At 54.2% G+C, this 21,498-nt stretch overlaps 8 protein-coding genes across 8 annotated transcripts; 4 read left to right on the top strand and 4 right to left on the bottom strand.

The window, feature by feature from the left end:
• Nucleotides 1-65: 65 nt before the first annotated feature.
• On the top strand, nucleotides 66-2,536 carry D7B24_002246 (uncharacterized protein; the record flags this gene model as incomplete). The annotated part of the gene is made up of 4 exons (XM_028636459.1): nucleotides 66-247; nucleotides 1,120-1,471; nucleotides 1,501-1,679; nucleotides 1,741-2,536. 4 exons carry the CDS (start codon nucleotides 66-68, stop codon nucleotides 2,534-2,536), a joined length of 1,509 nt encoding a protein of 502 aa, XP_028491361.1.
• A 676-nt stretch (nucleotides 2,537-3,212) lies between these two features.
• On the top strand, nucleotides 3,213-5,554 carry D7B24_002245 (uncharacterized protein; the record flags this gene model as incomplete). Its single annotated transcript, XM_028636458.1, has 4 exons — nucleotides 3,213-4,293; nucleotides 4,350-4,767; nucleotides 4,822-5,113; nucleotides 5,201-5,554. 4 exons carry the CDS (start codon nucleotides 3,213-3,215, stop codon nucleotides 5,552-5,554), a joined length of 2,145 nt encoding a protein of 714 aa, XP_028491360.1.
• A 263-nt stretch (nucleotides 5,555-5,817) lies between these two features.
• Nucleotides 5,818-6,507, bottom strand: D7B24_002244 (uncharacterized protein; the record flags this gene model as incomplete). Its single annotated transcript, XM_028636457.1, has 1 exon — nucleotides 5,818-6,507. One exon carries the CDS (start codon nucleotides 6,505-6,507, stop codon nucleotides 5,818-5,820), a length of 690 nt encoding a protein of 229 aa, XP_028491359.1.
• Nucleotides 6,508-6,569: 62 nt separating this feature from the next.
• D7B24_002243 (uncharacterized protein) lies at nucleotides 6,570-6,863 on the bottom strand (the record flags this gene model as incomplete). The annotated part of the gene is made up of 1 exon (XM_028636456.1): nucleotides 6,570-6,863. The coding sequence occupies one exon, from the start codon at nucleotides 6,861-6,863 to the stop codon at nucleotides 6,570-6,572; it is 294 nt and encodes a 97-aa protein (XP_028491358.1).
• Nucleotides 6,864-8,622: 1,759 nt separating this feature from the next.
• D7B24_002242 (uncharacterized protein) lies at nucleotides 8,623-10,110 on the top strand (the record flags this gene model as incomplete). Its single annotated transcript, XM_028636455.1, has 5 exons — nucleotides 8,623-8,938; nucleotides 8,995-9,224; nucleotides 9,280-9,391; nucleotides 9,447-9,728; nucleotides 9,803-10,110. The coding sequence occupies 5 exons, from the start codon at nucleotides 8,623-8,625 to the stop codon at nucleotides 10,108-10,110; spliced, it is 1,248 nt and encodes a 415-aa protein (XP_028491357.1).
• A 383-nt stretch (nucleotides 10,111-10,493) lies between these two features.
• On the bottom strand, nucleotides 10,494-11,260 carry D7B24_002241 (uncharacterized protein; the record flags this gene model as incomplete). The annotated part of the gene is made up of 2 exons (XM_028636454.1): nucleotides 10,494-10,813; nucleotides 10,870-11,260. The coding sequence occupies 2 exons, from the start codon at nucleotides 11,258-11,260 to the stop codon at nucleotides 10,494-10,496; spliced, it is 711 nt and encodes a 236-aa protein (XP_028491356.1).
• Nucleotides 11,261-12,052: 792 nt separating this feature from the next.
• D7B24_002240 (uncharacterized protein) lies at nucleotides 12,053-13,117 on the top strand (the record flags this gene model as incomplete). Its single annotated transcript, XM_028636453.1, has 1 exon — nucleotides 12,053-13,117. One exon carries the CDS (start codon nucleotides 12,053-12,055, stop codon nucleotides 13,115-13,117), a length of 1,065 nt encoding a protein of 354 aa, XP_028491355.1.
• Nucleotides 13,118-18,592: 5,475 nt separating this feature from the next.
• D7B24_002239 (uncharacterized protein) lies at nucleotides 18,593-19,920 on the bottom strand (the record flags this gene model as incomplete). Its single annotated transcript, XM_028636452.1, has 2 exons — nucleotides 18,593-19,389; nucleotides 19,473-19,920. The coding sequence occupies 2 exons, from the start codon at nucleotides 19,918-19,920 to the stop codon at nucleotides 18,593-18,595; spliced, it is 1,245 nt and encodes a 414-aa protein (XP_028491354.1).
• Between the last annotated feature and the right edge of the window lie 1,578 nt (nucleotides 19,921-21,498).

The following is a 21,498-nucleotide window of genomic DNA, read 5'->3' as shown; positions in this document are numbered from 1 at the left end:
CTGGCAAGGGTCAGTTAAGAGCCCTCGGAGCCTTTTCAAACGAATTATGCGCGGCTATAGTTAGAATGTTCTCCAATAAACAAGCTTCTTCCGAACGAAAAGCCGCTGAATCTCTGGACAGCCTGCAACCGCAACGCCCTGTTCTTATGCTTGGAGCCCCCGCAAGCCACCGCGTTGACGCCATCGGCAAATTCCCTAAGGTCAAAGACACAACGAGTCTTGACGCTGAGAAAGTCCGCAACCTAATGTACATCAGGCAGTTACTTTCCCATACGCTGGAGTAATGTGCGCCGACGGTGCGCTTTTGGTGTTGCACACTCTTGCTGACGCGTTTTACAATTTGGCTTGCCCGTGCCTTGGTTTGCGCGACCGCTGTCTCCCCTTGTTTTCGATTAGGCAGGGAGTAGCTTAGGATTTTATCATGATGTATTGTTTGCGAACCTGCTCGTCATGATATCGATTAATCTATGGACAGAGAATGTATGTGACCAAATCGCGTACGCCGGATGGCACACGGCAGGTGGACAAGTCGATCATGTCTAAACACTGCGAGCCTACCAGGATGCATAATTGAAGAAAAGCAACGGGACCACACTTCGACTCTGCATCCAAGTCCGAAATCTTGTGTGCACGGAGCAGCGCTTGAGCTGCCTCAAAGCGACCAAGCGGATAGTCGAGTACTGGCGGTTCTCTCGGGCGCGAAGTACATAAAAGATAAGGAATCGTTTGACTTTTCGCGTCCGCGATTGGCCTTCATTCTCGTTCAAGTTTGTCTCGAAGTCTCTGATTCACCCAGCACTGGGAGAAAACGCCCACGAGCACAAGGCGTGATCCCAACTTTGGATTGACCAAGGCCAGTCGCAGATCATGGTGCCACAATTCCTCGTGACTATTAGCCCTGGTTGGGCTTGTTTGCATTTTACGGGCCTGGCGGTGATGGAATAAACTTTCTCTTCAAGCCGCCGCCACGAGACACCAAGACAGTCTTGGAAATCGGCCTTGGCATGAGCCAGCCTGACAGGGATGGAAATTCATCAAGTCTAAGGCCAGTGGTGTATTGGGAAACATGTAAGGGGACCGGACTTGTTCGTGGAAGCAGCGCTGACCGTGTCACCAAAGTGTCTTGTTCAATACCAACGGCGACTTCATCGGCTACCATCAGTTCAAAGGTGATTTGGCCTCCAGATTGAGTTTGGACAAGTTCAAGGTCAACCATGAAGGCACAGTCGCTTCTGCGCAGCCCCGCATGTACAGGGACCAACAAGCCATGTATACAGTCTTCAACGGCGGCGAGGTCCCTGTCTGCGTGGCATGGGCGACATTGACGATGCCGGGAGGGGGCGGGTACCTGTGGACAGGAGACACCGGCGAGCTCTGCGGCGAGGACTGGTACTTCAGCGGACTTCACGGCGCGGGCTTCGCAGGGATCGACAGTTACGAGCCAAAATGCATCTGGATCAGCAGCTCTCACGTGAAACAGTCTCCTAATAGCGGGTTCAGATGCACTGGCCGAGTTACAAGCCGCAGAAGAGTCCAGGCGCAACGGGAGATGGCAAAGAGAGCTACCTTATGCCACCCTTCCGGGAGACGTTCCACAGGACGTGCGACCCCGACAGTGCCGTGTTCAGAACGCACAAGTACCCCGATATTTACACGGCGAATATTGTGGGCTATCGGCAGTAAGTCTCCTAGCCCTTGTGGTAACGAAGTCTTTGATCACTGCTGATCGTCCGGTACCAGCCATATCAAACATTACCCACGTGTCATGCAAAATCCCGAACTTAAATTCGAACAGGACGCCGAGAAATCGGAAACACCCCAGCATGCATCTAACTTTACCCGAGCCGAGTACGAAAAGACGCTTGCCAAGTTTATGGAGAAAGCCCGTCGTAACGCGGGTGATCGGATCACCCTGAAGAAGCCTTGGATAAAGTGCGAGATGAGGAACATTCGTTACCAGAACCACCAACGAGCCAAATCTGTGGCAAGAGGTAACAAGTACAAATACCAACGGCTATCCGTGATCAGCTGCCCGCAAAGTCGCCGAGTGAAGAGCCTGTTCAGAAGACCCTGGGGAAAGGAAGTATACCTAGACGTAGGTAAAGGGCGGCCACGGCACTCGAAACGCCAACAGGACGGAGGAAATGAGGCCGCAGTCCTGAATGGCACATCGACGGCCAGCGATCCTGCCTCAGCCAGCCAGAATCTCCTAGGACCGGAGAACCCGTTCAACTGGCTTGTGGTTGACTCCTTCGCGGGCAACAGCGCCGCTTATCTCTGCAGCAGCAACTCGTCGCGCGGGCCCGACTTTGCCAACGCCAAGGAGAAGATGTTCTGCCTCATGTCGGACAAGACGCTGCACCCATTCTGCGCAGACAACGACAAGAAAACGGCTGACGGCCGTCCTTGCTTCGACCTCGAGTCGCAGCAGCTTGTTCGCGGCGGAATTGTCAAGAGAGATTCCCCCTACGTCGCTGTGATGGACTGGCGGTTCAGAAAAGGTCGGGATGGAGCCAAGGTGAACCTGAGCCGTTGAAGGTGGGTGGAAGGATGTTGGCCGCCGCGGCACCTCAGGAGGAGGCTTGTTTGAATTGAAGAAGTGGCCAAGTAACTGTGGAGGAGTCTGGGCAAGGTTTCGTTCGTGTTTATGAAGTAATTGTGGAGGGGTCTGGACAAGGTTTCGTTAGTGTTTAGGAATACTCTGTTCTATTCTTTTGTCCGTCCCAGGCTATCTCGAGAAGCAGCTGACCTGATATCAGGCCGGGCAACGCTGATATGACCATGGATTGGATAGTGGCCCTGGATTCGACGGTATTGGCATCCAAATCATGATGCCATGATCAATGACGACCACGCTAGTAGGAAGTGTCAATCACATACCCCCCAAGCCAGAAATAATGTGATTGAATAGTTCTCGATTCCCTGGCAAGAATCAGGGACCCTCCGCTACGCTCTCGGATTGTGACATGGAAGATCAATATTGGGGCCTTTTCACGTGGAAGCGAAAACTCGGGAGTGGAGACTCTGGTCGAGCCGAGCTCGGCTCAAAAATCGTCTTGGCCAAATCTTACACCGAGATCTCCACCACCCACTGGAACTCTCACCACCACACCAAAGTCACGACTGACAAGCTCGTGGCAGTCGTGCTGCACTGAAGGTCGCCTTCTCGGTCTCGGAAACACGTGGCGTTGTAGCCGAGACGAAGCATCTCGATGGACCCTCTGGGGAGCTCGCTGTTATACCGGAAGAACGGTCGCGCCCAGGCTTGCGAGCCATGCCGAAAGCGCAAGGTAGGATGTGATCATGGCCAACCCGTCTGCAGCCGGTGTCGAAAGGGAAAGAACCCAGAGGCGTGCGAGTACATTATCGAGAGCCCAACACGTAAGCGCTCTCGAGAAACTTCATCGCCGCCCCCGGTCGCGTCCTTGGTCAAAGTGCATCGCACCTCGCAAGCCGAACCTCGCAGTTCCCGGCTGCCATCGCCAACTTCGACACCAGGTATTGCAGTCGTCACGCGCCCAGTGTCGGTGCCGAAAGATGCCGTCGCCGTCTACGGCTTTCAGACACCCGACAATGCGAGCCCCCAGCCCGTGAACACGGCGCCTGGCTTCCTCGGCTTCACGTCATTCAGCGGCATCTACGACGAAGCGCGCAGCAACCTCTCACTCCTTCACCCGCAAACGGTCACCGTATCACTGGACTTTGAAGCGCGGAAAGACCCGAAAGAGACGCGGCGCAGCCAGATGCTGGCTCCTGCCGTCTTGGAGACGTGCCTCGTCGTCCTGCGCCATATTCCCGACGAGAGGCGAGGTCGGTCCCTGTTCAAAGCCCATTACAACCTCTGCGACGGCTGGACCCAACCTGTGGCGCTGAAGACCCTGAACGCGCTGTACAAGGCGTATGGAGAGTATTTTGACGACAGCCGCGACGATGTCAAGCTCACCAAGCTCGCCCACATCATTTGCGAGAACACGAGGAGACCCTTCTCCGAGAACGAACGCGATCCCGTCAAATGGGCCGCCCAGTTTTCTGGTCATAATACTCGGTGGGAGACGCTCGGCGTCTTGTTCACGTACTGGAGAATGGGCGCCATCGTCCACGACTACACCCAGCAACCATTCGGCCCGGTCGGCTCGATGAGCTGTGGGTTTACGAGAAAGCACGAGATGCACCAGCAGTGCCTGAAGAATTGCGCCGAGCTGGCGCGGGCGCATTCCGAGTCGGGCAACACGATGCTTCTGTATGTCTTCTTCAAGAGGATGATTCTCGAATCCGTCTCTGCGGGCGATGCAAGTGAGTTTCGATTCTTTCACCCTGGGTTTCGGGAAAGTAATGACATGACCCTCCAGGCTTGTCCTGCTGGCAATACCACGCCGAGAGCGTCTCGCTCATGACGTTCCTTGGCTTGCATGCCGAGACAAACACGGAGCCATACATCCCATCGCTTGCGTCTGAAACCCGCAGGAGGTTGTTCTACTGCGTTTACAACATTGACAAGGTTGTGTCGTCCTTTGTCGGCAGGCCGCCCATGATCAGTCGGAGATACTTCAGCACACCGCCACCTCTGGACCTGCGAGACGAGTACCTGCTGGCGGATGAGGCAACCATGATGAAGGGCGTGTCAGCATTGGACGCAAACGGATGGAATACCGAGGGCGCGTTGTATCCGACGACCATTATCAGAGCACGCGTGAAGATGGCGAGCATCCGCGATGAGATTATGGAGATTGCCATGGGAAATGGCACTACGTCGATCGAGGCGTTGTTGTAAGACAAAAATCCTGCGCGCCGTGAAACATGCAAACTAACCGGCCGCCACAGAAATATCAAGGCCCAGCATCTGGCGATCTGGGCCAGCTTCCCTGATGTTCTGATCCTCAAACCTGACGACATCAAGGATGCATCCCTCGAGATGGCCACGCTGTACAGCCGCATCATCATCCGCCTCGAGTACCTGCAAAATCTCTTCTTTTTGGAGAGATTGCTTGTTCGTCGGGGGCACAACAGCAGTGGCGAGCTCCTTTCGGTCAGCTTCGACATGGTCACCACGACGCTCATGACATGGACAAACATGGATCGGTTGGGTATCGTACAGTCAGATTTGAAGTGGCTGGTAAGCTTTCCCAATACCATGACGCTCCTTCCTCATACACACCATGGAGGCTCTGATCATCACACGATTATTTATTGACACTGGCAGGTCATGGCTTTCGCCGCGCCAGGAGGTGGCATCCTCTGCCTCGAGCTCCTCAAGCCCACTCTCCACGGCACCCACCCCAGCAACCCGTCCATAGATCGCTCACGCATCGTCCAGAAACTGAGCCTGCTCGTTGGCTTCCTCGAATGGGTTGGCGATGAGGCCCCCAATGGCAACCTCTGCGCGCACTGCAGGGCACTCGTGCAGCACGTGCTCGACCAGACGCTGAATCCCCCGCCCGAGGGTGCGCCGGGTCTCGAGATGGCCGATTTCGACTTTTCGACGCAGGCGGACTTTAACTTTGAGCTGTTGGATACATTTGACTGGCTGAGGCCAGAAAACATGCCCGCTGCATAGGGTTCAAGCGATTCGGCGACTTGCGAGACTCTTCCACTTCGGCACCATCGAGACAAGCCCGGGGCTATCTACCGGGATGAACTTGAATGGTCGAACTAGCTGGAAGCTGCCTGAACAGTTCGACTCGAAGCTCTATGAACACCTGCCCGAGTTGTCTCCTGCAGCTAAGAACCAGTCGCGTCTCTAGTCATGCCCATCTGGCGTGAACCTGCGAACTGCAAATACGTCGAACGCATAGATACCACGTTTACCATATGCCACCATCAGTTACACAGCGAGTCCCAGTCGTTATAGAAAGTGCAGGTGCTTCCAGCCTGACAACATGTCGGTCCAACGTACCCAATACCGCCACACTGTCCCCACTTTGGCACACAAGTAGCAGTCGGTGTCGGCGTCGGGACGTACGTCGTCGTTCTCGTCGTCGCTATAGGGGGAACCGGCTCAGCAACTGGGCGGATGAACTGCTCGGCAGACAGCTGGGCTGTGTTGAACGTGGCATCCGTCCCCTCAAAGATCTCCGTGCCAGCGGAAAAGGAGAAGACACAAGTGCTGTTTGTGTAACCCTCGTTAGCGACGAGCCACCGGACGAAGTCGATGGCATCGCCGCTGTATTCAGTCGCTGCCGTATTGGCTACAAAGGTGTACGCGGTGAGGCTGGACTTGGTCCCCTTGTAGACGTCGAAGGTGCGGCTGCCAATATTGGCGATGATGATCGGTGAGCCCGTGGTGCTGGTAGGGGCAACGTCGCCGTACTTGCCGAGCCATACCTGGAGACTCCAGTCTGGAGTGGCGGTTCGACATAATGAGCCTGGCAGCGGTGCGCCGTTCCCACCCCCAGTGATATCGAAGAGAACTGTGGCTTTGACATCGGAGCCCGTGTAACTGCAAAAGGCCTGTGAGTCAAGGGGACCAGGATGTACATTTCGCGTCTCGTCACTTGCCTCCACTTCCATTTGGTCGCAAGGAAATGATATTCGAACAAAGAGGTTACTTGGAACCTCCAGCGATCGGCACGCTAGTAGGACCTGGGCGTCGATGAGGCGCCGCTCCACGTGAAGGACGTGGACCACCTTAGCAGCGAGTCGAATTGACCCACGACAGTAATGCACTGGGAGCCGTCGTCAGGGGCTGCTTCCGAGATTCCATTCTTGACAAGAAACCAGAATGTTTCAAGGTACTCTTGCGGTCCGCAGAGAGTGGCCCGCTTGCTGAGGCGGTCGCTACTTGGTGCTTCAGAGCTGTATTGAAGGGGCTGTGGCACAGCCGATGCGAGCGCAGCAAGAGCAGCGATGAATCCGAGGGGCTTCATGTTTTGAACAGTACTTGTCTCTGGTGCTAGATGTGATGGATGCTTTCGTCAGTTGCAGAGATTGGCAGTCGTGCCTTTTAACAACTCTCTGTGGTATGGAGAGATCAAGATGATCGCGTCATCTGGAAGCAGACACCTTGAATCCATCATCACTTCCACCATGACGGTACTCGACACTCCGCGAATGCCATCTTGAGGACACTTAATGTACATAAATACAAAATTGCAACCTTGGACAAACGACCCAAGCGAGGAAGGATCACGTGCATGGAGATGACCTCAAAGATTGGGATCTCATACGAAGAGACTGGACACAGCAAATAAGTCAGACAATCTGCAGCTTACTCGCATATTCCGGCTAAACGTGGAAGATCTGACGAGTAGCTCCCGCAGGCGTGATGAATGCGAACGATCAAATCATATGCACGCGTATTATTGCGGCACGTTTGATTGTCGGATACCTGGGGTGGGAAGCTGACACGGCTTGGCAGGATGCTACCTTTCCGTTGGATGACCTTTGATCACGCGGCCTTCGCTCGGATGTTTTTTGGGTATAAACCATTGTGTCTTTTGGCATGAATATGTAAGGGAATACACGTTAAATAAAGCAAGTCGTCGTGGCTTCAACAGGCAGATGCTCAATAGCCAAATGCCTGTCAAAGATAGCTACTGTTAGGGGATGCACGAGCATATTCCAGAGCATGAAAACATCTGGAGAGGTGATGAGAAATGAGTTGCCTTGATACTACGATAAAGAGTCCAGTTTGCTCAAACTCACGAGTCCCAGTGTGTAAACGGAGAAAACCCACGCAACATCTTCAGCGACTGGCTCGCCTCTGCCCACTTCTACCGGTGCGCTTCAATCTGGACAGGGCATTTGAGCGGCGGCCTTTGATTTGAAGGCAAGACATCTAAGAACTTGAAATCGGACACATTATCAACAGTACTCTTAAAAGGGTCGTCAAAGCCGTTGCGCTGATACTGGGGCATCTGCTCATTGCGGGCATCATATCGCGGGCATCATCATGGAGGGCATCATTGCGGGCATCACCGAACTTCAGGGCCTCAACCAGGGAAAGGATCCGAGGCCTGAAAAGGCAAGTCAATCCACATTGCAGCCGCACGCATGACGAACCAAAGATCTCCCACGTCCTTTGAGGCGGATAGCAGCATCTGATGCAACTCAGAGATAAGAGGCAGCGTGCAGCAAGGGCCCGGCCTGGTGCACATGTCGCGATGCAACCGCCAGAGGCCGAGGGACGGCCCCTCATGATGCCATGCAATCGAAGAAGACCAGAACATCTGTAGCGCCTTCCCCCACAGGATGGAGCAATAGGCGCTGGGTGTTCCAGGTGCTCCAGGCACTCGACAATCAGGGGATCGACCGGCAGCGAACTGCCGGCGATTAAGCTCGTGAGCTGCCTCTTTGGGCAAGACGCGATGGTGTGACTAGGGAGCTTCCGCCCTTGGCAAGATCACCTGCGACCACTGTTGCACCGCACAGGTTAGCTCCCGACCTGGCTCTAAACACCTGCCGCATTGCGATGTGATGCCCGCGGCACCTGGATGCTGAACCCAAATATCCCGCTCGACGATTAGGTTGTCGTTGGAGGCACGACATCTGAGCTGAACGCCATCGGCCACCCTTCTCAACGCTATAAAGCAGCTGACTTCGGCGTCTTCACAGCGAGAGCAGATCTAGTTGTCGCCACCAAGAAATCAACCATCTTGTCCTGTCTCGTCTCGTCTCGTCGCCACCATGAAGGCCTCTGTCCTGTCCGCCCTCGCCCTCCTGCCTCTGGCTTTCGGCGCAGCCCTCCCCAAGCCAAAGAAGGTCGACTACACCGGCTTCAAGGGCATTCGCGTGAATCTGCCTGAAGATGATCAGGAGGCGAGGCACCAGATCAGCAAGCTCGCTGCCAGCGTCCTGAACCCTGGCTCTCACGAGGCCCTCGACATTGTCGTGTCGCCCGAAAACGTAGACGCCGTCTCGCGCCTCGCCACCAACACCACCATCCTCGTCGAAGATATTGGCGCTGCTTTCGCCGAGGAGGACACGGCGTCCCTCTATGCTGGTAGGACTCGGTCGGTCAATTCACCCGATGGATCTGGTTGCTGATGCTTGATACAGTCCCCAGCGAGACGTGGTTCACGACCTACCACAGCTACGCCGACCACCTGACCTTCCTCAACGACCTCCAGTCTAGCTTCCCCACGCAGTCGGAGATCTTCACCACCGGCTCCTCGTTCCAGGGCCGCGCTCTCACGGGCATTCACATCTGGGGCAGCGGCGGCAAGGGCTCCAAGCCGGCCGTCATCTTCCACGGCACCGTTCACGCTCGCGAGTGGATCAGCACGATGGTAGGCTCTGCCATGCCAAGGGTTCTCCTGCACGTTATTGACTGGTTTCCATTAGACCACCGAGTATATGGCCTACCAGCTGCTGACCAAGTACGCCACCGACACCGGCGTCAAGGCCGCCGTCGACAAGTTCGACTACTACATCATCCCCGTCCTGAACCCCGACGGTCAGTCTACTGCAGCAAGAAGCGATCAGCAGAGAATCAGTCTAATACGAAGCAGGTTTCGTCTACACCCAGACCACCAACCGCCTGTGGCGCAAGAACCGCCAGACCCTGAGCGGAACCTCCTGCGTCGGCCGCGACCCCAACCGCAACTGGCCCTACAAGTGGGAGGTCACCGGCGGTGCCTCGACCGACCCCTGCTCCGAGACGTTCAAGGGTCGCGCTGCCGCCGATGCCCCCGAGATTCGAGGTGCCAAGGCCCAGGTCGACACGCTCGCCGCCGGCCGTGGCATCAGGTTCTACATCGACTTCCACTCGTACGGACAGTACATCCTCTGGCGTAAGTGTAGTGCACGAGCTGCGCTGGAGCCTCACACCCGAAACGTCGAGATCTACTGCTGACATGTGCTACAGCCTTCGGTTACAGCTGCTCCGTTGTCGCTCCCGACGACTCGGCCCTCTCCGCCATGGCCTCCCGCGGCGCCAGCGCCATCCGCGCCGTCTCTGGAACTGCCTACACCATCGGAAACGCCTGCCGTGCGCTGTATGCCACCACTGGCGACAGCACCGACTACCTCCACGGTGTCGCCAAGTCGACCTACACGTACACGCTTGAGCTCCGCGACAAGGGCACCAACGGCTTCTCTCTGCCTGCCAGCCAGATCCAGCCCACCGTTCGGGAGACCTGGGCGGGTGTCCTTGCGATGCTGCGCGCTGCTTAATGATGGTATAGGGCGGTCTATGCTTCGCGAACATGTTGGACTTGGGGGTCATCGGGTTTGTTTAAAACATCTAAAATAAGACCCTGAATGCGAAAGGTGATGATCTGCTCCACTGTGTTCGATGCTGCAGCCGAGTATTAAGTACGGTAAGGTTAGCATGAACATTTGTAAATCAAGGACTGTGTGTACAACCAGTGCGGAACGCAGGCAACGTAGAATCATGGTGACGAAGGGCAAGCCATCTTCCCATGTATTTATTCTCCCTAGGACGCGCAGTGATGGGTTCAGAAAGAGCAACCGCATCCCCTCTGCTTCTTCAAGAACGGTAGAACAGCGCAGCTACTAGTAGCTCGACTTCCGTAAACACGGACGAACGCCGCTGCCTAAAGACCAAGAAGAGCGACAGCGAACTCATGCATTCTGGCCTCCTCCTCGGCCGCCTCCAACTGCTTCTCGGCCTCCTCCTCGGCCTCCTTCTCTTTTGCACGGTTAGCTAACCTTAACTTGGAGTAAGGAGGCGGCGTGTCAAGTGCAAACGTACCCTTGCGGAGCTTGATGAGGGGCATGCTGGACAGATAGACGCGCCAGTTCTTGTTGCTGAAGCCAAGCTTGCGGGGGTTGCGGTCAGTGTCCCAGAGACCGACGGCGTAGTCCTCGTTGAAGGTGGGCGGGAACTTTTGCTTCAGGCCTGTTGGGGACGTCACTGTAAGCAGGAGACTACCTTGGGGCATTCTTCGGAGGGATGGTGGGGATACTCACTCAGGGGCGTGACGTGGAAGCGAGTGCCGTTCTTGCGCTCGCGGGCGGCCTCGCCGTGGCGATTCTTGGCGGCGACGAATTTCTGCTTGCGGGTCTGGCGAGCGGGTTTCTGGCGCTTGTGGTAGGTCTTGGTGGCGGCTTTGGTGATGATGCAGATGGGCTCGGCTACCTCGGCAGGTTGCTTGAGAGACTCAGGGCACTGGGCGGCCTCAGGAAGCTCGGGAGCATCAAGGAACTGCTGGGTAGACTTGGGGGCCTGCTGAGGGGACTCAAAGGGCGGGTGGGACGACTCCATGAGCTGCTGGAGAGACTTGGGAAGTTGTCCGGGAGAGTCAGCAAGACAAAAAGAGTTCTCGAGCTCGTCGCTGACGGTGGCCTGATGAGAAGCCATTGCTGCTGGGTACTGTCGTGAGGAGAGTTGTGTTAGCTTTTAGTAAGGGGTGAAAGAGCCGACGAGAGGAAATAAAGGTCGTGGGAAGGAAATATCTGTAGAAGGGCAATACATAGATATTAGCCGCGCAGAGGTTTTGCTGAGTCGTCGCTTAGTCGTCGTGAGAGATCGCTGCCTTGCTCAAAGAAGATGTGAGAAAGGGCCACCTTACTTTGGATGTGCGTGCTGCTGTAGAATGAGTTACAAGGTCTACATCTGCCGCATGGGCATCTTGAAGAAAGGCTACAGCTTCTTTGTGTACTACGTTTGATGAAACCAGTTCACAGGACAAGATTGCCTATGAAGCTTTGAATTACACACAGGCCTGACGTGGAAGATTGGGTATGAAATTCCAAAGCATTTCTTCCCTGACAAGCCAAGAGATGCACTCATAGATGCTTCAAGATTGAATATTTGGGGGTCACCACATGGGTGAACTTCATATCCCCCCTGCAACTCTAGAGATGCTGGTGTCTCATGTCGATCGGCCCCGCATGTCCGATTTGGTCCAGGTGCCCTCATGTTACTGGCCATGAATTCGTCATGGCAAACCACGAAGCCTGACTCAGCGCCTTGGTTCTTCACTTTATATCCGAGGTTCTGTTTCCCCGCTTCCATCAGCTTACTGAAGTTCGACTTCGACCGTCCCAAGACCAGAGACAACTTTCCAAGTCATCACGTTCAAACCAGAATCATCAACCTCATTCCTCCCCGACGTAGGCGCACAGAGATCTGCCATCGCATCAACGTACCATGGCGCCCTCAAAGCTCTTCCCCTGGTTCCCCCACGCCAGGTCTCCCATCATCATCAACGCGCCCATGATGATCACCGCTAACGCCGCGCTCGCCACCGAGGTCACAAAAGCCGGCGGCATAGGCTTCATCGGCGCAGGCTTCGACCTGTCCGCCGCCTCGGCCGAAACGGGCCAGCTCAAAGACCTCGCCAACGGCCTCACCGAAGCCCGCGTCCGCCTGAACCTGCCGCCGACCGTGCCCCTGCCGCTGGGCGTCGGCTTCATCACGGCCCACGAGACGGCGCCGCAGTTTGCCGCCCACGCACTGCCCATCCTGACGCGCCACCGCGTAGCCGCCGCCTGGCTGTTCGCGCCCCACCCCGAGACGAAGCCGCACGCGGCCATCATCGCCGCGCTGCACGGGGCCGAGATCCGCGTCTTTGTCCAGGTCGGCAACGTGGCTGCCGCGCGGGAGGCTGTCCAGGATGGCGCTGACGTGCTGGTTGCCCAGGGTGTGGATGCCGGCGGCCACCAGTTTGAGCGCGGCTGCGGTGTCGTGGCGCTGCTGCCCGAGGTGCGCGCCCTGCTGGCGAATGAGTTCCCCGACCGGCACGTCGCCGTCGTGGCGGCGGGCGGTATCGTCGAGGCGAGCGGTGTTGCGGCTGCCGTGGCGCTGGGGGCCGAGGGCGTCGTCATGGGGACGCGGTTCATCGCGACGCCTGAGGCCGGATTTGCTGACGAGTACAAGGCGCTCGTCGTCAAGACGACGGACGGGGGCGTCAGTACCTGGAAGACGCCCTTCCATGACCGACTGGCGGCGAATGGTCTGTGGAAGCCCGGCTTTGATGGGCGTGCCATTGTTGGTGATATCCATCGGGAGCACATGAAGGGTGGCGTGACGGTGGAAGAGAGCCGAGAGAGACTCAAGACTGGGTGGAGCGAGGAGGATGCGAAATTCATGGTTGGCAAATGGGCAGGCGCGGGCGTCGGGCTCGTCAAGGATATAAAGCCTGCGAGTGAGGTTGTCGCCGAGGCAAGGGAAGGAGCAAGAAGGATTATTCGTGAACTGGCCGAGGGGCTGTGAGCTCATGACAACTGTGTGTTTGTTCCCTGCCTTCAAGTACAGATCACAGGATTTCTTCAACAGCATCATCAGGAGCGAAGGGAAATGGAACGAAAATACTGGGAAGGACATTTCGAATGATCGAATCATGATGAACTCATTAGACGAGAGTTTGACGTTGCGTTACGACGGATAGTCGTAAGGCAATGAATTCACCCCAACTCCTTACCACGATGTTCTGTTCGTCACACCGCCATCAGCCATACAGGGCTTGTCGGTATATATCAAGATTAATTTATATATCCAAAATGATTTATGGTCTTTTCCCACACTTTAGCGAGGGATTTCCCGAGAAAGTAAAATACCCGTCGATAGAGACTTGTGCCACGTTCATACAACCACCGCCATACTGTTTGTAGACAGCCCTCAGCCGAAGTGATCCGGGTCGCAGGCACCCTGAACGCCCACCGAGTATTCGACATTTCCCCGCTCCACACGGTCGTTTTGTGTAACCTGTCCATTGGTCATGACGAATGTCCCCGTCCCAAATCGGTTCAGAGTAGCCTTGGCAACGATGAGCGAGCCGGCGGTCAACTTGCACTTGTCGTATGCACAACAACATACTGCCGAGCCCGCCCATCGAGGTGCAAACCTGGGATCCAAGGGCGAAGCCCATATCTGAAACTTCTTGCAGGTATCTCCCCGCTGATCTTGTCTAGTTAGCACAGCGATGTATGATATGCTGGAGGATAACCATACCTTTATCAAGGGCTGGGCTAGCCATTGCGGTGGCAACCAGGGCCAGTAGTATCCAAGGTCCTTGCATGACGTTCAAGTAATCTGGAGAGGCTAGTGTCTGGTTCTAGTGTATCCGACTTTCTTAATGATGGAAGTAGAACAAGAGTTTACACGCCGTGGGAGGGCTATATATACACACTCTTTGACCCCGGCTGAGTCCCTGAAAGCCCAATGCCATCCTCGCGAACGCAATCAAAGACACTAAGTTCTACTTTCTAGCAGAAATGACTCGATGATCAACTTGCTCTGGCGACTCTGAACTTACGAGCTTGTGAGTAACATCGCTCATGTCAGCTTAACCGCTCATTTTGAAGAGTTTGGCAGGCTGGATTTGTGGCATTATCCACCTGTTTGCTAGGATTCGGCTTGGATCAAGCCACTGGAAGGTAGGCCGTCTTAAGAACAGTGTGTATCGCGGCTCGATTCTTGGAGTCCAGTAGCGTCTAGACAAGCACGTGCGTCGTGTTTCTGAGCCACTGCTGCTCTGCTGATCCTTTCCGGGAACGAGAAACCTAAAACGCCGGGTAAAATGAAAACGATGTCCAATCACCTGACTTCGTTCAATGCAACCCTCGAGTCAAGCAGCAGAGCCGAAGGCTTTTTTCGAAACAGATCTCACGGAAGGTTCCGTGCGAATCTCGATGACAGCGACTGCGGAGACCTGCGATCTGTTTCCCCTAATGCGTAAGTGCTGGCTAGGGTCATCATTGGCGTAGTAGTCGGAGCCTTTTGCCCTTGCTGAAAGTTTAACATGTCTTCGCTAAGGGAAAGTCAGAGTAAAGAAGACAGCCTTGCTAGTGGATGTGATTGAAAGTCCATTCTAATATGCTTTCCTCTTAGATTCACAAAGGCTGCGTTTGTGATCATTTTTCCATCAAAGCTCAAAGGACAGGGAGACTAAATAGTGTCGAATTCGGTGAGTAGTGAAACAGGCTAGTTCCTGCATATCTTTAATAATGAGATCTTGATTTTATCCTTTCAGGAAGGCAAATATTGGTCCTGGTGTCACAGCAGCGGGATGCGCAGTGTGAAGGGGTCCTCTACAGGTGTTATCCCCAATTATGTATTGACCAAGCAGATGATTGGAATACATTTGAAGTCTGGCTCTTCGTAGCCCTCATCTATAAGGCCTGGGTTCTCGAAGACTCCAAGACTACCTCTCCATCGCCCTGCTCCTTGGCTCCGGAAGTATCTCCCGACAGGGAGTCATAAACACAGCATTTGCGCCAGCCGCAGTACTTCGAAGAGAACTCGGCATACTCCGTTAACTTCAAAAGCCTGTACTTGCTAAGTATAACACAGTCACAAGGACATGTCAAAACCAGAATCTCTCGTCCAGAAACACTGTTACTCGGAAGACCAAGCCAGATAACCATACACACCCCAAAAGACGTAACACTCAGCTGTGATGAAGCAGTGAGCTTTTCATTGATAGCTACAAAAGCATCTACAGCCAAGGTCTGGTTTGACAATGATCTACCTGAATCAGGTCGAATCATCATAAATAACGGCTTGAAGGGCTTTCATCCCTTCCATTTGCTGCATGTCGTAGCCCAAGCTCAAAACCAGTTACGCGGCCCGATCACGTGTTATGCAGAAGTCAACAAATCCTTGAAGCTTTGTCAAGGGGAAGTTGACATAGACTCGTTCAACGAAATTTAACGTGCGTAGGTCGCTTCCTTCCGCCAAGGGCAGAATCAACCACTCAACATTCTTAAGAGGAGCATAATTTCTAGCAGGTAACAAAGGCCAGCTTGATCCCAATCTTGAAAAGCCCTTTCTACTGGCCGATGCGCGATATGCAAAGCGAAACAGAGGTAACATTCCCACCTGCAGCCAGAGGAAGAAAGATTGGCACCAAGACACTACCTATCGCGACCGTGAAAAGTCAACTCGACGACAGTATCGTTCATACCGATATAGAAAGGTGAATGTCCCGGTAGTGTGGCTTCAGAACCTTTGTCAAGGGACATGACATCAAAGAAACACGTCTTCTGGCTCTTCAATGTGCCGACGTTTTTCTCGTCTAGTTGCCTGATGTGATATACCAGTGGAATGCTTGATTTTGGATGATCTGGGGCCACAGCATACTCAATCGACATTTCCGATTCCCCGAATTTGTGGATCAAGGACGTATCTCCCGGGCACAAAGAAAACGAGGGCTGCTGATCCTGACGCCTGTTCGTTTCGTCTTGAGAAATGCTGCTTGGTTTGTCTCTGGGGGAAGTTGTCATCGCCATTGTGACCAAACCCGCCTCAGATAAAGCAGATGATGCGTCTGTAGCATCATCTTCAGCAGGATCTAGCATAATTTTGCGGCCTTGACCTTGTGCCAGCGCCCCAGGCTCAGAGGATGTCGCTACAGCACTTAAAGTCTCTGCCTCTGCGACTGTGACCTCCGATACTGTTAGGGCAGTGCTCTCAACAGGGTGGACTAGGGCCATCATCTGCTTCTTCTGTAACACCCTCTCAATACTTTTACAAGCATGTCGCTGGAGTGACTCATTGAGCTGGAGCTGAAGGTGCTTCAAGCCCGGCAGTGCGGGCAGTCTCCATCCCGAATATAGGCGTCCATGACTCTTTGGAACGCTGGGGCTCCTATTAAGTGCCAATATTTCGTTGCATAAAAAGCAGGCTTTCTTCATCGACTGAATCACTCTGGTGGTAAAGAGCTCATTGGGAGGTAGGTTCTTCAAATACACTAATATTTGGACTTCAGCGTGGATTCTAGATTCGGCGAGAATCCGGAACGTGTTTTGCATAAAGTCATGCTCTGCCGAGAGAGTGGCTTTCCCCATACAATTGCACAACGTGGCAGCGAGGCCCTTTTTCGTCTTCTTGGCCGATAGTCTGCTTAGTGTGTCAACAAGAGATGGAATGTATCCTGTCGTGTCAGGACGGATGAAAGCACTAGGCCCGAGATGGACGGGCTTGATCGTAATACTGCGCAAGGCGTCGACCTTTCGGGTTAGACGGTATAGCCGGCGAGCGGCGGTACGGTACTGGCCAATCTTGTTGAAAATCCTTCGGTAATCTTCGCAGCAAGCACCATTCAATGCTGAGGATGGGACCCCGCGAAACACATCGAATAAGTCTCCCATTCGTGTCCAGGTGTCCACCTCCTCAACAAGTAACAGAAGCTCTGCGTCTGTCTGGTGTTTCTCGAACTGGTTGAAAGCCGCTATGAGTCGTCGGGTTCCATCTGTGAAAGCTCGTTTGTGACCATGGCTACTTGAGCTATATGAGGCAACTGCATCGCACATGTCGTGCAGCAGCTTTTTGAGGGGCGCCTTCGTCTTTCCCCGTTTGTGCTTGCCGAAGCGAAGGCGTGACAAGATACGCTCCTTGCAGATGGACACGATGTCGGTGAACACGCGATACTCTAGCTGGCTATCGTTTTCTTTCACCGGTGTGTGAGAAACGTCAACAGTTGAGCCTGGAGCTTGACTGACCTCTGGTGGCGTGGGAGAGTGTGTCAAATATACGCCGAAAGCCATCACACACTGAGCCCAGATAGTCTTCTCCATCCGAGGGCTTCGATTTATTCACTGCCACAAGAACTTCTAGTGAGGTCGGATGGTGTTTGCCAGGCGTGTTCAGCTGCCGGATGGCAACGGCGGTAATTAGGGCAACGTCTTCGCGAATCGAAGAGAGTGTCGCTAGGATACCCGTGAGTTGCCGCTCGTGCTCGAGTGAAAGAGGCAATTGGTCATCACTTTTCACGGGCTCAAGGAGACTTCTGTTGGATGGCTGGGTTGGGACATCGTGGAGGAATTGCAAAAGAGCGATATTCTCAGCGCATATGATGGCTGGGGACTTCTGCGCAGAGACCATTTTTTCGAGCAAGGCATCTGACATGTTGACGGAAACATCTCGATCGCCGTCCAGAAGGTCCAGGAGAGTCCCTCAGTGCTGTTTATAGAGGGGAGGAGCCTCAAGCCAGGACTGGTTGGGTGTCATCAGAACGCCAACAGCACGGTTGGCGCGAAGGAGAAGGTCATGATAGGCCGCGGCGTCATGCGGGAGGCCGGCCACACTGGCCAAAGCCACCTAAGAGGCCCGCCTCTACAATCACGTTCAATAGTTTTACCACATGCACGTATGCACTGCCTCCCATCAGGCTACGTACGTCTTGTTGATGCTGGTGGTGGCATTCATTTCGTCAGTGCCCTCCACCTGGTGCCAGACGGCCTGAGCTGTGGTGCCTCCCATGGCTAAGTGCCAGGCACCCTCCTGCCCTGCAGAATGGCTTCTCAATACACACACCTTTCTTCCGCACTTGGCCCCTCCAACACTTGATACTGTGCAACTAAAACTGCCTTGTTGGTGCCCAAAAAACGACGTCGGATATTCGGCTCGGCAGAGCGTTTGACATTACTTAAGTGTACACATTTACAGCCTACATGATCAACTAAACATCCAGCCAGAGATGTGGGATTATTATGGTAAGTCTTGTCGGTAGAGGTAGTTTCATTCAAACAGAAATACACACTTGTAAGTGACCACGACGTCCCGTAAAATGGACGCTAGCCACCTTCTAACGATTGCAGTTGACAGCACTTGACGGGTGCCGAAAGCCCCGGCCCAAACATGAAAACAACATGAAGCCAGGTTGAAGGCTTTTGTTGTAGTAATTTACAATTAATGTGTTGGCCGTTCATTGTGGTGCTGTATTGAGAATAACTGCTGCTGGAGAGACTACCTGAGCCTGATGCGTATGCCATCTGTCGCCAGAGCGACTTCTTTGTCCGTCTTGCCTGTCACCAGTGCATCCAAGTCCAGGCTTCCTGCCTGTCCGAATTGCACAATATCGGCTTTGAACGCGTTCAGAGGTCCAAAAGCCGAGAGCTGGGGCTGCTTAAACCACAGGGCGAAGAAAATCGCTAGAAGCGAGGCTGAAATGAGAAATCCGACGGAGACGGTAAAGGCCAGCACCGTCCACGGCGCTGGCGCGAGGTGGGACGACCTCCTTGCGGGGGTCCCCGGAAAGTAATTCTCGTCGGCAAGGCCCTCTTGCGCCGTGCGCAGAAAGGCTGGGGCATTGGGAGCGAAGACGGCACCGCGGAAGACAGGATTATAGAGGAATAGCGCCGTGGCGTAGATGTTGCGCAGCGTGTCAACGGCTATCGAGTTCTCGAAGCCTTCGGATTGGTAGTTGTAGTACACAAACATCCATAGGTTAAGTGTAACATCAGACCTAACCTGTCCAGTCTCACAGTACCTTGAAATGGTCGAGTTGTCCGAGGAAAAGGGGCAGAATAGGTTGTCAAATGCGTCGAGGAATTCGCTCGGGTGGATATCCTGCCTCGTTGGCTTTCCTTTGTCCGTCACCTCCAGAATGGCACTGCTACGGCGATCGGCGGCCATGCTGATATTCAGGCGGTAGATATCCAGCGTCGACGAAAAAGCAACGAAAGAGTCCCACCCTGGCCATTGAGGGTTCAGTGAGCAGTCGCCTTCATCGTCGAGCTTCCCTGGGTCGCAGGCTCGAATACCTGGGCGAGAATTAGTTCATGATGTCCCAACATGGGCATGTCAGCCGCACGGTGAGGTCAATGCTGAGCTAGGTTCAACTCACCGGTAAGAATAGAGCCACCCTTGTTACTGTCCTTTGCGCAGATTTGAAGGGCACTGTCCACGGCTTGGTAGACCCGACATTCACTGGTCGCCCAGGAGATGGACTTGTCAAGGGTAGTGTTTCTGCCTTCGAGCTGATACACAGGCATGTCACGAGTCAAGAACGCTGTGAGATCGCTGGGCAGCTGGATATAAGGCCACGGTGCGATCCACCTAAGCCCACCAACGAGGAGAGTCGCCTCGCATGTCAGATCATTCCGACATTCATGGCTGATAGCTTCCGTGCTGCTGGCCATTCTGGTGTCTTGCAGCATGTTGAAAATGTAACTGTTGGTGACATAATCTCCCGGCACCTGAAATGTATCACTCGAGTTGAAAATGCCCATGCCGCCGCTGACTGTCGACCAGCCGGCAGGACGGTAGGACGTCCGAGGGCTTGCATCTGACATGATGATTATGCCAGGAAATTGTATCAAGAGCCAGACAGCTATCCTGCACCGTAGCCGTCAATTTACATGATACAGAAACTTTTTCCATGCGAGACTTTTCTCTCCTCCAGAAGGCCCAAAATTGGGGCCATCGCGCCGAAAGGCCTCGCCGAAGTAGGTTCACGAGTCGGGATGGCGAGGGTGATCCGTTTTTCGGCGGATTTCGCAAAGCAACCCACCACCCAGCAAGACCTGAAGTCATGACGAGATGTGTCAAGAGAGTTGCGTTCCGGTGAAGGATGGGTCCCCAGTACAATTTCTCCCACCCAAGGTTTCCCAAACTGTCAAGGGCCCAGTCGGTAAGCTTAGCGAGGATCGTCAAGAGGAAGATACCTGTCGAAATTGAAAGGTTGGCAAGCGGCCAGTCAAGGGATTTGGCTTGCCATGTGAGTAATGAGACAAACATAAACAAGAGCATAGCCCACAGGACGGACCAAAGAAGGCCATCGGTCAGGGCTGCGTGGATTGGGGAAGCCTTTGTTGGTACATTGCTCGGAAGAGGCGCGCCATTGGGTGTAAAAGGGGCACCTGTCAAGGTTCCGGGCGGCTCTGTTGGCGCAGGAGCTGTTGAGATAGTTGGACTGGAAGGAGGAGAGGCAACTGGAAAAATTGGAGGGGTTACAGTGTTTGAAGGATGCGAAGTAGTCGGTGTTGATGGTGAGGAAGCCGGCGCCGTTTGAGGTTGGTCGTGGGTACTCGAGGTAGGTGAATGCGGAGTTGGTTGAGGGGCGGGTGTCTGGGTAGCCAACTGCGGCACAGTCGTCTGCGGAGTGTCTAGAGCAGCTGGAGACTGAGCAGCCGTAATTGGGCTTGCTGCAAATGATGGAGGGCACGCGATTAATGCAGAGTCTAGAGTACCATCTGGGTTGTCAATAATCGGCGAGGTTGAGTCAGGAACCTGTGGAGCGTCCTGAGAGACATCCGTGGGGGACCCGGTGGGAGGTGCCTGCGGAGTTGCTGATGGACAGATAGTTCCTCCGGTTGTGTTCAGGGATACATCACTAGGAGATGCGTTTGCATTCAACTGTGACGGTAAGGTGACCATCGGGATAGGGTCCCCGACGGGTGGAACTGAGTCACCATTTGGGATTCCTGCTGGGACATAGTGGCAAATCGAAGAATGGGTTTGCTTGTGAGCACGACGTTGCGCTGATCACAGCTATCAAAGATCTGAAATAACCAGCTACCATTATGCAGACATTGTTTTGATTTTGGCCCCCATTATATCTGCTGGGGGAGCCGCTGTCAATATCACAGGTTGACAGCTCGGTCTCGAGCTGTCCCGAAGGAAAAGGCTGCTCAGCTTTGGCACGATATTGCCCTCTTTGGCCGCGGTCAGCCGGGCCGGCTTTTCGGCACGGTCATAGACCAAACTCTAACAACGGCTTCGGTGTGTGGCGCGACCAGGCTCTCTCGTATCTAATAACGTGCTTTGCGATATGCTACGGAAGACTGCAGGCCGAACTGGCTTAAAACCCCAAATGTGAGTATATTGACCCCGGGGGTTCTTTCCTGAAATATATAGAAGCTAAGACCACT

Source organism: Verticillium nonalfalfae (assembly GCF_003724135.2).
Source record: "Verticillium nonalfalfae strain VnAa140/NRRL 66861 chromosome Unknown scaffold_151, whole genome shotgun sequence".
Classification (NCBI taxonomy): domain Eukaryota; kingdom Fungi; phylum Ascomycota; class Sordariomycetes; order Glomerellales; family Plectosphaerellaceae; genus Verticillium; species Verticillium nonalfalfae.
Note: the sequence above shows the minus strand (reverse complement) of the source record. Positions and strands in the feature narration are given on the sequence as shown.